Source organism: Colossoma macropomum, unplaced genomic scaffold (genome assembly GCF_904425465.1).
Source record: "Colossoma macropomum unplaced genomic scaffold, Colossoma_macropomum, whole genome shotgun sequence".
NCBI classification, from domain to species: domain Eukaryota; kingdom Metazoa; phylum Chordata; class Actinopteri; order Characiformes; family Serrasalmidae; genus Colossoma; species Colossoma macropomum.
The window spans coordinates 17,501,703-17,516,978 of NW_023494805.1; the positions used below are offsets into that span (position 1 = coordinate 17,501,703).

Genomic DNA, 15,276 nt, shown 5'->3' on the forward strand with positions numbered 1-15,276 from the left:
CATCATCATCTAAACCGCTTATCCTTCTGGGTCACGGTGGGGTGCTGGAGCCTATCCCAGCTGTCATTGGGCGGAAGGCAGGATACACCCTGGACAGGTCGCCAGCCCATCGCAGGGCAGACAGACAGACATACACATTCACACACTCACTCACTCCTAGGGGCAATTTAGCGTGTCCAATCAGCCTGACTGCATGTTTTTGGACTGTGGGAGGAAACCGGAGTACCCGGAGGAAACCCACGCAGACACGGGGAGAACAGGCAAACTCCACAAAGAAATTACCCCGGTCGCCCGGCCGGGAATCGAACCCAGGCCATTCTTGCTGTGAAGTGACAGCGCTACCCACTGCGCCACCGTTCCGCCACCCTGTATCAGTTCTACTGAATATTTTATTGCCCTTGAGCTTAAGTGATCATTTTCATACACATTTTCCCATGTGAGTGGGTACACATATACAAATAAAAACCCTTTATTTGAGTAAAAGTAGAAACACCTTTGGTAAAATATTACTTGTACTTTTGTACTTTAAACTGTATTTTTTGTGCTTGTGTGAGTAACTCAAGTAGAAATATATCCACCTGACACATGATGGTCTTTGCCTTATAAGTTCCATTATTTAAGAATGATGCTTCAAGTAAAATTGAAATGTGAAGCCTTCGCAAAAACCACACCACTCACAAATTAATCAGCTTGAGGTTTTTATTCATTTCATAACAATACAGGAACTGTGCTGCATTTGGCGAAAGCTGCCGCTGTATATTTTCTTAGTTCTAGGCTCCAGCATATGGTTGCCTGTGCTCGTCCCTTTATATAAAAATGATTTTAGGGTATACCATTTGCCCAGACATGGTACGTCACTCCATGAGGGTAAAATGGTAATCTAAGGTGAAAAAAGAGCTGTGGTATTTCAGTTACACAACATCAACTGCAGACACTAAAATATTAAATCTGTATGAGTAACAAAAATAGCAAACATTTCAGGTAGTATCTTGCAGCTAATACACAGTATTTACTGTAACTAGGTTTGTTTTACACATTGTCCATTTTTCTATCATGTTCTTAACTGCTTGATTGCTTTGTGGAAATTTAAGATAACCTGAGGGCAAACAATGGCACGAAGATGTCAGAATGATTCATTCATTTCTAATAGCATGTCATCAAGTCACCTTAGAAAGCTATACAGATGTTTTCAGTGTATTCCTACTGCTTGTAATATGCTTTGATGAGTAATTATTGACAATGAATGGATTTCTTCTACATATATTATGGAGCTATATTTTAAAATAATTTAACAAGTTGTGTGGTATCTTCAAAAAGCCTTTGCAAGCACTTGACAAGAAACAGACCTTCAGCAGACTCATGATAAAGCCACTGTAATTTGAATGTAATATCTTACACTCTTCAAACGGAAGATTCATTTGATGGTTATTTGCACCCTGAAAGCTATTATGTACAAATGCAAGATAGCATAGGTACAAATGCAAAATGTTTTTTGAGGTTGCCATGTTGGTATTACAAAGAAGAACTTAAATGTGTTTAATTACAGAGAATGAAATGGGTTTAGAATATTACGGCCATCCCATTTCTGCACACAAGAATAGTCTTTTTTTTTAGTTTGTTTTTATCACAGATGTCACAGATTACTTCATTTGCTGGTCATGTGGCTAGAGCATGTCACAGTATTAGAACTCAGAGTGACCTGTATCAGACCACTGTAGAAAAGAAAGGCATTTTCCTGGCCCACCGCTCCACCGAGGGCCTTCATTTCTTGTGTCTGTGCAATATACTCGCTATACAATGGAAATTGTACTTAAACTTTAAAATAAGCAACTTTAAAGATTTTTTTTTTAATCTGTAAAGTGTTGCTGGAAGGTTTATATGATAAATATACCTACAGAGCACTAGACAAATACCACTTAGGAAGGTTCATATCTTCAAGTAAGTCAGATCTGTTGTGCAATAAACTTCATACTTGATGAAAAAGACTATACATGCCAATTAAAACCAAGTTAAGCTCAACATAGCATGTTTATGAAATTGAACTGTTTTATTACTATAATCCAAGGACCATTTTGAAGCAGGCACCAAAGTGGGAAAGGTAACTCTTTTGAGACCATAAAAGAGCTATGTTCCCTAACATTAAGCAAAATGGTTTATAAATATTTCAGTTCCTAAAGAAAGAACAGTTAATGCATTAGTTTGTATTCCCTTTCATACTCTACAACATTGATCACCAACACTGGTCCTAGAGATCTACCTTCCAGCTAATTTATTTCCTGGATTGACTTCATAAGATGCATTCATGTTAGGTAAGTAGGTGAAGGGGGGCTGGTGAGCACTAATTTACAGTATCGGGCAGTGCCGTCCACATCTGAGATTCAGACCCTCTACTGACTCCTCCTCTTGAGCTGCCCTACTGCTTATGCTTTGGGACCTTGCAGTCTTCTCCACAACACCAGATGCCAGGCCACCCTCTGGATGGACTTTCCCATCAGGCAGTTTGAACTCAACAGATGCAAATGAGGGGAGACTTCCATTTTTCTTTGCCCACGTTTTTGAGGTCTCATCCATTGGTGATACTTTGAGTTCCCTGCATTTTCTAATGTCACCTCCTCCTTTGCTGCTGTTGGTGCTCTGGTTATCCAGAAAGGGATCAGAGTCACTACTGTGAGGCATGTTGAAGTATGTACACTTGGGTGTTGGGGGCTTTGCCATCTCCTCCAGCTCAGAAGAAGATATGACAGCAAATGGGGAAGGCTGGGTCCCACAAGGTGGGTAGGGGAGCTTCCTCACTTGTGTTGTCTTGACCTGTGTCAGCTGATGTGGTGTCCACATTTTCATACATCCCCATCAGGACTGGAGGAGATTTGCGAATGAGGTGATTTTCTTTTAGGAGCCACCTGCCTTTATCTATCAGGATTCCTTCACTGGAATCTGCCTCTGAACAGAAAACAGTGCGTTGTACAGGCTCAGAATCCTCATTAAATGAACTGGAGGTGTTGCTGTAGGTTGGCTCCTGCATGGTACTATTGGCTATGGAATCATGAAAAGAGGCAAGGCTGTTGACGCTTTTTAAACTACGGCTAGCTGTATGTTTTGTGAATGCCCCTGAATTAGTTTTTGTTGAACTATTATCCAGCGCCTTATCACATCTCTTGCCATTCTTGGAGCTTGGTTTCATGATGCCTTGGTAAGTGGACAACCTTTCTACCTCCTCCTCTCCAGTCTCTGTAAAAAGATCTGTGGAGACCTGTGATATATCTCCTCCGCTGTCTGATGTCTCAGGCCTGTAATCAGAGAGGTCAGACGTGTTGGGGCTAGGAAGACGTCTCTGAACATACTGACTGTCCACATTTCTCTCAACTAAAGATGTTTCTCTGATTTTACACTTATCTGGCTCTATTCTTAGATGGCCATTTGAATCATATGTGAAAGTAAGAGCAGAGGATAATAGAGCAAAATTGACAAAGTCCAGTAATTCCTGGGAGATCTCCATAGGATGACAAAGACAGCCTTCAGCTTCCTCCACTCCCTCAGTATCTTCTGACTGGGCTATATATGCTTCTGTATCCTGACTATTGCATGAATCTCGCCTCACAGGGTGCTTGGTTTCAGGGTCTGGCATGCAAGAGTGGGCAGATTGAATAATCTTGTCAGAATCTATAGCTTTACTCTGTTTGTCCACATACTCATCTGCTTCATCATCTTTGTCTTCAGCAGAGCTGGTCTGTTTCTCAGTGATGCTCTCCTGCTCTATGGTCTGGTATTCATGTTCAGCCTCAGATTCTTGGGATTTACAAGACTGTGTCTTGTCTTGGTCGAGGAGTTCATCATCTTGATCAGACACCGTAGGATAGTCTGGTTCTGTATCAAATTCCTTGTCAGAATCTAAAGCAGTACTCTGTTTGTTCTCATGATCATCTACTTCTTCATCTTTCTCTTCAGTTACATTTTCTTCCTCCTCTAATTCTTGGGATTTACAAGATTGCGCCTTGTCTTGGTCAGAATCCTCACCCTCTTGATCTGACATTGCAGGGTTGTTCGGTCCTGCATCAAAGTCCTCGTCAGTATCTACAGCGCTGCTCAGTTTGTCTGCTTCATCATCTTTTTCTTCAGCAGAACTATTTTGTCTCTCAGTAATACTATTCTCCTTGAATGTCTGGAGCTCATGTTCACCTTCAGATTCTTGGGATTTGCATGACCCTGACTTGTTTTGGTCAGAGTGTTCATCATCTTCATCTAACACTGTAGGACAATTTGGTTCTGGTTCTACATCAAAGTCCTCATCGGACTCTAAAGCACTGCTCTGTTTGTCCCCATGCTCATCTGTTTTTTTGTCTTCCTCTTCAGTAACATTCTCCTCTTTTAATGTCTGGAGCTCCTGTTCAGCTTCCGATTCTTGAGATTTGCAAAACCCTGACTTGTCTTGGTCAGAGTGTTCACCTTCTTGATCTGACATTGCAGGGTAGTTTGGTTCTGCATCAAAGTCCTCGTCAGTATCTACAGCACTGCTCAGTTTGTCTGCTTCATCATCTTTTTCTTCAGCAGAGCTATTTTGTCTCTTAGTAATACTATTCTCATTGAATGTCTGGAGCTCATGTTCACCTTTCAGATTCTTGGGATTTGCAAGACCCTGACTTGTTTTGGTCAGAGTTTTCACCAGCATCATCTGACATGGTAGGACAATTTGGTTCTGGTTCTACATCAAAGTCCTCATCAGACTCTGATGCACTGCTCTGTTTGTCCTCCTGCTCATCTGTTTTTGTGTCTTCCTCTTCAGGAACATCCTCCTCCTCTAACGTCTGGAGCTCCTGTTCAGCTGCCGATTCTTGAGATTTGCAAGACTCTGACTCGTTTTGGTCAGAGTGTTCACCTTTTTGATCTGACATTGCAGGGTAGTTTAGTTCTGCATCAAAGTCCTCGTCATCTGCTTCTTTTTCTTTGTCTTCAGCAGAACTGATCTGTCTTTCAATAATATCACTGTCTTTTAATGTCTGGAGCTCATGTTCACCTTCAGATTCTTGGGATTTGTTAGACTCTGACTTGTTTTCGTCACAGTGTTCACTATCTTGTTCTGACGCTGCAGGATAGTTTGATTCTGGTTCTGAATTGAAGTCCCTCTCAGAATCTAAAGCACTACTCTGTTTGTCCTCATGCTCATCTGATTCTTCATCTTTCTCTTCAGTAACCTTCTCCTCCTCTAATGTCTGGAGCTCCTGTTCAGCTTCTGATTCTTGAGATTTACCAGACAGTGTCTTGTCTTGGTCAGAGCATTCACCAGCTTTATCTGACATAGCAGGATAGTTTGGTTCTGCATCAAAGTCCTTGTCCGAATCTAAAGCATTGCTCCATTTGTCCTCACCTGCTTCTTCATCATTCTTCTCACCAGAACAAATCTGTTTCGCAGTAACATCTTCCTGTTCTAATGTCTGGAGCTCATGTTCACTTTCAGATCCTGGGGATATACAAGATCCTGTCTTAGTTTTGTTAGCCTGTTTTATATCTTGATCTGATATTGACGAATGGTGTGATTCAGCAGTTGAATCATCATATTCAGAGGCTTTAGACACTGTATCTTCATTTTCATTATCACCTTGCTCTTCCACTGGGCTGTCATTATTAGCATCTGGATCAGCATCATCTACACTACATTGTAAAGCTTCTAATCTAGCATCTTCCTCAATCGAAATATTATGATTGTGCTCATCATTAGGTGATTCTGCTGCCAGCTTCTCTGAATCACAGCTGTTGTGAGACTCAGAGTCACAATGCACTTTGTCTGGCTCTTGGTGCTGGGATTCAGCATTCTCACTTTCAAATATGTCATTATTCTGTTCCTCTTCTTCAGACTTATAAACTTCCTGATTAACCCTAAAATCCTCCTCTTGGATAAGAGCATTGTTCTGGAGTTCTGCTTCTTGGTTTTCATCTAACTCATATTCCTCTCTATTAGTAAACTTATCATGTTCATCCTTCTCTGCATTTACGTTGTGTTCACCTAAATCTATGTTTTTATCATCTTCTTCATTGTCTTCTTTAGTCTCACTGTCTGGGTCATCATTCACCTCAGAATGTTGATCTCCCAAGTATGCTCTGTCTATTTCTGATGTGTGAGAATGATGCTCAGCTTCTACCCATTCAGAATTAAACACATTCCTTTGTGTTCCCTTCTTCTCCTCAAGATTATTTTGGGTGTGGTCTGAGACCTCAGGCTCATCTACTCGGCAGTTTGCATGCTCAGTGTACTTTTCATCAACTGTTTCGGACCTTGTCTCCCACGCCTATTAGATCTGTATGGCTTGTCTCATCTTCCACAGTTCGGACACTTTCAATAATGTCTGATTTTTCAGAAACTAAGGCTTTACTTAAAAGTGCTGGATCAGGAGGACAGGATTCCTCTCTGCATTTTTCTTCAGACTCTGTTGCTTTCTCAACCCTTGTGATGGTGTCATCATGGCTTGCTCTCTCCTCTGAAAAGCCTCCTTCTGGATCTAAGAAGTTGTCTTTTGTAGTGGCATCCTTGTTCTCAGAAGCAACATTAGTGGCTGTGTTAGTCTGTTTTTCTGTATCGGAATTTGTCGGCTCCCCATCAACAAGAGAGGAAATCTCTCTGCGAAGATCCTCAGACATATTAAGCTCATCCATTAACTCTTTTATCCCAAAACGATGCTCCTTGTCCTGATCCTCTCCTTCTGAGTCCACCTCTAGAGCAAATTCTTGCTCTGACTGTCTTGGTGACTGTGGTGGACTTCCCTCTACATCACTTCTCTCTTGGAAATCTCTCCAGCTTTTTTTTAACTGAGGAGATGTCGAGCTTTGGAGACTTGTCAGGCTGGCCTTCAGCTCTTCTTCATCCTCTATGCTGGCTATTTTTTCTAAGGACTGCATTACCTGCAGGGCCTCTGGACAGCTGCCCGAGTTAATGACTGGGTCTTCATTGCTAGTGCTGGAGACACCATCTTTCAGAGTCATCACTGACAGAAAGGATAGAAGAGCTTTCGATGGGGAACCAAAAACAGAGGCAACCTGAGATGAAAAGTCTGGAAGGCTACTAGACTTCTCCTTCTCCAAGGATGTTAAATGAGAATGGCTAGAGGTCCTCCTGATAGATTGAATAGATAAACAGAGCTGTTGCAAAATTGGCTTCATACCTGATCTAGTGTTCACTTTTGTAGTCTGTGATGTCTCACTGTGTTCATCAGGCTGTATGGGAACCAAGGCCTCTGAAGACTTATTCATTCTAAAGTGACTCTCCTGCTCAGCAGGGTGGATTCTTACACTGGGCATTGATTTACAGAAGCTTCTTATCCTCTGTGTCTCCACAGGTTCTCCTTCACATCTGATCTGCACAGGTGGACGAGACACCGGTCTCTCAGTGGTAGCATCTTCAAGAGAAGTACATTCCTTCACTATACTGTCTTTTTCTGGTTCACTTCTTATCTCAGAGCTCTCTGCGGATCCACGTCCAATCCAAAATTTTGCTCTAGCTTCAGTTTCAGCCTCATGAGGGTCCATCTCATCCATGTAGGGCACCGATTCAGGCTGAATTTTTTTCAGCCAGTTTTCCACATACTGATGCACATTGGAGGGAGATGACTGGAGCACTGGCATAGAAACGCTTTCACTCAACTCCCTGCTTTCTTTAGGAGATTTTTTTCTGCACTCATTCATAGACTTGTGCTTTTGCATTTTGAAATGGGGTGGCGGCAGAACATCTAATAATTTCTTCTTAACAGGAGATCTTAGTGTGTCAGTTTTACATGCACTCACATTTTGACAGTCCCTTGGAAGGTTACTCTCACGTACGTTTACCTTCTTAGGTGATTTCTGGCGAGTTGCATCATTTAGATTAAGGTTTTTCTCAGATGATTCTTTTTGATCACCAAAATTGAAATTTGGTGATTGGCTTTTTTGAGAACCACCCCCTTTGTCTTTCTTTTTCGTTTTAGCCTTCTGCCTGTGTTTGTCACTTTCTGTAGAGCTAACTGCCTTTTTCTCTGACCCTGTATGGCTCTGTGACTCTGGAGATTTACTATTCCTTAAGTCTTTTAAAGAACCGGGAACACTGCCCTTTTGCTTTTTGTCAGAAACAGTGGTGTCAGAAGTAGTACCTTCCCTTGATTTTACTGATTTTGGGGTCATTTTTGTCTTCCTATTGCCACTGCTTTTTCCTTCAGAGTTTTCTTTAGTGCATGCCTCAGGGTCCACCAGTCCCTTGTGTGAGGATTTGGGTTTAGCTTGATTTTCACTGTTTTTACAGGAGGAGAGATTGTTGCTTATCTTTTGTGAAGGGCTTGATTGGCCAGATGACAAGGACAACAGTTCATTTTTCCTAGCATTCTGAGAGTCAGAGCTTGTGGATTGTCTAGTTAGATCAACATCGCAATCATTGCTTGAAGAACGGGGCCCTGAGTCTGTTGAGTCAGGGTTCCTGGGTTCTTTAGTCTTTGCTTTGAACTCAAACGTTTTATCAGCAGTAATCGGGGCATTTGCAAAATAGTTTTCATATGTACCCTGTGACTCATAAATACGCATTACGGTCTCTGTAATCTCTGTCCCATTGTTTTGCAGTTGAAGGACCTCAGCCATCCTTGAAGACCTGAGGGAGGATTGAGTCTTTTTATGTTTGGCCTCTCCAGAGCTGTTCTTCCTGGGTTTTGGTACAGGTCTTGTACTGCTAGAGCTACTACGACTTACCACACAGTACCCTTCTGTTAGCTCTCCATCCGCTGTCCGCTCCGTGTATGAGTATGCACCTACTGTGCTCTCCTGCACCTCGCTTTGTGACACCCTCTTTATATTCTCTACTGAAGCCTCTTTTCTCCTGACACGTCTAGGTCCTGGAGTGGGCAGCCTCCTGAAAGCTGGCTTTGGTTTTTCTAAGGTCTCAGAGGTGGCGCTTCCACAGTGGTCCTCTCCCTCCTCATTCAATCCCACTGATTTCTCTGTGGGTGTATTGTCTTCTTTAGAGTCACGGCTGTCTCTCTTTGCTTGTTTTGCAGAGTAGTCATTACTATATGGGGAGTAGCCTGGTTGTGAGCACACTGCCCTCTGCTGGCTGTTAGCACAGGTTCGACTCAGTGTGGTGGTCCAGTGAATCATCTCCTCTTGCTTTAAAGTGAGACGAACCTTCATCTCCACCGTCATGCTGCCATCCTGATTCACACGAAAAGACTTCTCAATGTCATCTTCTGAAGGCATCATAAAGTGATCCTTTTCCTCTATATCAGCAATGAAATCACTTTTCTCAATCTCCTCTGATTCCAGTGGTTGGTTGTTCTCAGCGTCCATGAATCCTCTCTTCTGGCCACTGTCCTCTGACAGACTTCCATTCAGTGACTTATTGATCTGATCCACGAAATACCTTTCCGATGATAAGGAAAAATTTCTCGACCTTGATCGACTTCCACCTGATTTTTTCTTATCTTCTTAAGGTAGTTTCAAAAAACATGCAGGTGTTTCCAAATTTGCAGGCATTATTTAAAAAGGCAGTTTGTAAAGAGGCAAAATGACAAAAAGAGGAGAAGAATAAAGAAAAAAAGTTCAGCGAACACAGTCCTTCATAATGCAGTGAAGTTCAAAATTGCTTATTATGAACCATTACAAGTGATGAATTAAAAATTATATCTAGGCAAGTGAAATATTTTCAAGTCAGTTGACATATGTGCTTTAGGAATATTAGACAATTATAAATTATTTCTAGACAGTTTTACTTGTTTTAATTCATTTTATTTAGCAAAAATGTCTCATTCTATTGGCAGATTATTTTGCTTTAAGCATTATTTCTTAAAACAAACAAAAGTATCTACCTTATATCCTAAAACAAAGAAACTAGAGTACATTAGATTAATTGGTTATTTAGACAAAAAATACTTAAAATAAACAATAAACATCTAGAAAAAAAGAAACATCTTATAATATTCTAACAACAATCTCAAAGACAGAAGTATTAGATACTCAGCTTTGATTTAAGATTTTCACTTGCCAAAATATTATTTTTTGCAGTGTTTACACTAAAGGAAACTGTAGGATTTAATAACTTTGAGCTTACGTGGCAGTGACTGTGTCTTAGCTGGCCATATAGATTCAGATATGGCTGACTGTGAGGGTTGAGATGATCCTTGGAAATTGTAGTTACTCAGTCTGAAGGGTTCATTACCAGCCGCTACCACTATCCCTGAGCACAGGATCAGGGCAGGTAGGCCTTCAACCTACAAAATGAAAGTGAGCCTTATTTTTCTTAAAATGAACATTTTCTTAAATGTTCCTGTCAAAGAAAATGTTTTGAAGCATGACTCAAGTTTCTACATTATACATTCTCCATGCAGAGCTCCTGAAAACACTCATGTTTTGATGGCTAAATGCCAGTTTCTGTCTAGTCACGTAAACCCTGTGTAAACACCTGTGTGAGAACCATATGGGAAAGGGTGATTATAGTGCCTTCACCCAGCTGGTGGTTGGGAATTACAGCATCATGGGTAAATCTCTGGCATAATGATTCTTGACATGGTGTACTTCAAAGGATCCAAAGGAACTGCAAATATTATAACTTTAAATTGTGATGTACTGTCTTTATAATGTAGTCTAATCATTTTAAGTGAGTATCTGATAAAATAAGCAATTTTATATTGGTTTGTTTTATCTGCATCTGATTATCAAGATAAAAATACGACTGCATTCAGTATTCTTTCAGAAACTTTTGCATGCCTTGAATATAACTAAACATGTGCAGTTTAGTTTCTTAAACAGAAAAATAACAGTTGTTGCCGATGCTTTCAAACACACTTTCAAGGAGAATTCAATCAATTATTCAGTATAATTCAATCCCTGAGATGTAAACAAAGTCATTCAGTGTGGTATAATGTTAAACTGGTGCATTGTAGAGAAACTTTTGTTTTTATAGAAGTGGTGACAGGAATCAGGGGTTGCAGTGTCTACAATACAAATATAGCCATTTTGCTTAGCAAAATTATGGTATAATAGTAGCAAATCTGAGAAACTGCTCTGCCTGACAACGCCCTACATGTACATCTCCATCATGAATAGATTGAAAAAGTACATTTTCAAAAACAAGACGCTAACAAGATATTGATTAGAAAGAGCAGACATGCTAGAAGTAATTTCATTTGGACAAGGTAATTAAACCCATACTTACTCTTCTCCCATCAGCTGTGTATAACTTCACAACTGGGAACTGTAACATTTGGGAAAGGTAATCTAACAGAGCCTCGAAAGTTGGAGCAGTTCTCCTTTGCAAAACAACTGTGCGCTTAGTGGTGGGATCCCTGTTTTTAAAAACCACCAGCCTTTTTGGCGTCCACACTGCAACAGTGGTATTCATCACTTTTGTCGTCCTGACCACTTCATTCTTCTTCACTAGCTGCCGAATCAGCCCTCTGCGTCCCTGTCGTCCTGAGCTAGTGAGTCTGGTAGTGTTCCAGGGCACTTGTCTCCGGTTGACCTCGTCCAAGTTGAGGGGTTTGACCCTTCTTTGGTCCGAGCACACGTATGAGGCCCCATCACGCAAGTCGTCTAAGCTCTGGACGGCGTGTGTACCTTTGGGTGTTGTGATGGTGCGTACACCAAATGGTAGAGGCACTTTCTTGGAAAGAGCATCCAGCAGAGCGTCAAAAGTCTTAAAGGTGCGACTGTTGATGACTATCCGATGTCCAGAGAACTGAGGGTCGCCGCTCTTGTAAAAACAAACTCTCTTCGAGGCCCTGAGCTCTCTGGAGGACGCTGGTGGTCTGGAGGCTGGCGTCTGCGCACTCCCCGAGAACACACCTGGCTGTAGTGTGTCATTATGGGGAGGGGCACTCATGGTAAAGTGGAAACACTGTATGAAAAGAAAAATGATTATAAAAGAGAAATATTCTTTGTTTACTTTCCCAAAAATGTCCATTTTAGGCACTATTGTGGATACAGTTACAGTATATTTAACTTTACTGTGATCAACATACTCATGTTCATAACTCAAGCTTCTTCAGTGCTATTCTAGCAAAAAGTAATGGTTCTAGTATCAAAAACGGTGAAATAAAAGTTTCTTAAAAGTATCATTTACATCATGTTTTCCATTACAGAGATGCACTGAAATGGTTCTTTGAGTGTTCACGGTTCTATATAAAACCATTGCCTTTACCAAAGAGTCCTTAAAGAACCATTTTAAATGTGTATGTAATCACAAAAATTCCTCAGACCTTAACTAAAAATACTAAATCCCACATTCCTGAGTCAATTATGACAAAAACTGAACTATTCCATTGTCAGGTATTATAGTACCTGCTTTGGAATAAACACACCAAATTAGTTTTAGTAGCTCTTTTGTTCATCATATACTTTCATGAAGACAAGTTCATGTTTATAAATTAAATGTCAATGAAATAAATTTAAATCTCAACAATGTGGCAGGAGGGAGGGAGGAACCTAAGCTCAATGTACAACAGCTAACTGTCAGCATTAGGTTTTTTTGTACATTACTTTATACATTAGACTGCACAACATTCATATTTGCTTTACATGTATTTACTGTCACTGATATTGGGTACAAGTACGAAGTTGTAAGTAAAGTATCTTACCTTATTTCACATTTTCTGCAAGGTGATCCTGGCGTGGAAGCGGAGAGCCAGTAGTCCAGCCACTGAAAAGCTTATCAACGACACTCACGTGGCTATTTTTGGATGGTCGGCATCACAGTTAATTTGCGTAATCTTTGCTCATGGTTAATCAGCACTTTAAAGAAGGTAATATACTGGGAATATGGGAAAGTTTCTATTTAAAGGTATAGCCCCAGATAAATTCCAGTATTGAAGGCCATAAGACAGTTAAAATATTATTTGTTTAAATATTAGCTTATATTGCTTCTCTTCTCAGACTAAATTCAATCATTTTGATCCCCAAACTTTCCAAAATTAAAGTCTTATGACATCTGCAGTATAAATTAGTTATCACAACTCATTCAGGAACGACTGATATCTCACTGTGCCAACATTTTCAGCCCAAAAACATCATTCTGCCTTCCACATGTTACTCCCTGAACAGCCAGCCGTACTGGCGTACTTCATATTTCATCGTACTTTGGCTTTTATTTTCATTCAGATCAAATGGAGAATGCAGTATCTCTTGTCCAATGTGTGTGACAGTAGGCAGATGGCTGGGGTGTTTCTTGTTTCTTGAAGAGATGTAATCAGATTTGAGCAGTGTGCTAATAAGGATTAGAGTGGGGAGAGGTAGTGAGGGTTTATGCTGCAGCTGACAATAAGAGAGTCTCAGTAGATAAAGCATGTGCCTCACAGTGGGAGACTAACGGAGTCTGTGGGAGAACAGCAGGAATATCATTACTGGCAGAGGTTCACAGTGGAACACAGAAATTTCACTGTGTTACAGCAGGTTTAATGTTACTCTGGAAACATGCTAATCTGTGACGTAGCACTGAGGATGTGACCTGAGAGGGTCTAACGTGTTCTCTTGATAAAGTGCTGTGGTATAGAATAAGGCTTTGACGTGGATCATGTGTTCAGTTGTTATTCTATGATACGCCTAAAGCATAAAGGCAAGACGATGCGTTTGTGTTGTGGTGCCAGTAAAGTCACGGCTCTCCGTGCTGCCTCCAGTGAGATTCCACTTTAGAGTACTGGCAGCGTGGGGTGGAGATTAGCGCTGCAGGTGGTTTAAAGGGGTGGCATGCACAGTTTACAGAGAGGTCATGGTCATCCATGTTTCCCTTCAGTTTATTTCAAAAGGCTTTACTGGCATCATTGTGTTTGTACACATTACTGCCAAACTGTTACTATTTTGAACATATGGATAGATAGATATATACAGATGTACAATGCATAATAACTGTTCCTTGCCAAATTTAACATATTGGGGAAAAAAAAAACCATACAACGTGTTCTGTACAAAAATGATGGCACATTTCTTATGTTTAATTTTCTCCAACATGTTAAACTTAGCAAATAAATAGACATTGTGCACTAAAATTTGCAGAAAATGTCATTTATGTTTGTTCCCTGTAAATGATGTGCAACTTATTTTCAAATCAACAAAACATGTAGTTTGACCAGGGGTGCTCAAACTTTTGCACATGACCATAACTAGATAGACAGATAGACAGACAGATAGATAGATAGATAGATAGATAGATAGATAGATAGATAGATAGATAGATAGATGAGATAGATAGATAGATAGATGCATACATACATACATACACACATAACAGGGATACACTGATCATAAATGTTTATGGTTGATTCCAACATGATTAGTTTACAGTCAAATTAGACAGTGGTTGGTCTTTCAGGCTGATTTTTACTAGCCAAAAAATATCATTACTTCTTTACATGTTAACTAAAGCTTGCACCTCAGATGAAGCGTTCAGAGAAATACAGTTCTTATAGCCTTCTCAAATGGCAAAAAAACAAACAGCCATGTATTTTTTCATTTGAGAGCCACGTTTTAACTACATTGTTTCCTTTCAAACTATATTCCAAACATTTAAGTACATTAAGCAAGCTAACTTAACAGTCAGAGCAGGTTTATGAGGAGCTATTTCTCCTGTTCTATCAAAAACATGACTGCAAAACGCCAGAGGGTTCCCACAACCAAGTGTTCAATGAATGGGGGTGAAGGGAGCTAAACTGCTAAAAACGAAAAGTTAAAATAGTTTCTAATTACTTGCCCAGAACCTTCCTTTAATTTTAGAAAGTAGAAGGATGTATTTCACTTATGCTGTTCTGTGTTTAGGACATTAATGCATTTTTTCATATTAAAAATGACTAAGCATTTATAAACAGTGTTTTTGCTCAAATGCTCCATCTTAACCCACCGTTTGAGAAACCCAGAAGACCCCACAGAGAGGTAATTCTCCTCTCTACACGTTCTCTGTAACAGTTTCCAAATCAACTTAACAGTCCTCTCCACTAATATTCAGATATAATTCAAATATTTACATGATTCACTGTAAAAATTCAACAAACTAAGTAAAGAATATGTTATGTGTATGCCTTAAAAGCTTCGCATGTCAAAGCAGCCATAAGTAATAGTAAATCCAGCATAAATACATTACCATTAGCCTATGCTAACATAATGTAGAATATATCAATGAATGTGGTAGGGAAAATTAGCATCATGCTAATAGACAAAAAGGCTACCTACAAATTCAAAATTTTTGCACTAAATACTGCTATTTAATGTAATGTTTTTGGTTAAAGTAGAATAAAATGTGAATGAACTTACTGGAATAGCCCTGCTTTGTGGTATCCAGTGCAGGCTGTG

The 15,276-nt window shown here is 40.1% G+C and overlaps 1 protein-coding gene across 1 annotated transcript; it reads right to left on the bottom strand.

Moving 5' to 3' along the window:
- Positions 1-2,343: 2,343 nt before the first annotated feature.
- LOC118825366 (oxygen-regulated protein 1) lies at positions 2,344-11,821 on the bottom strand. Its single transcript, XM_036595955.1, is given in 7 exon segments — positions 2,344-2,781; positions 2,783-4,539; positions 4,661-4,795; positions 5,141-6,103; positions 6,366-9,428; positions 10,052-10,211; positions 11,156-11,821. Coding segments are annotated over 7 exon segments (7,182 nt in total).
- Between the last annotated feature and the right edge of the window lie 3,455 nt (positions 11,822-15,276).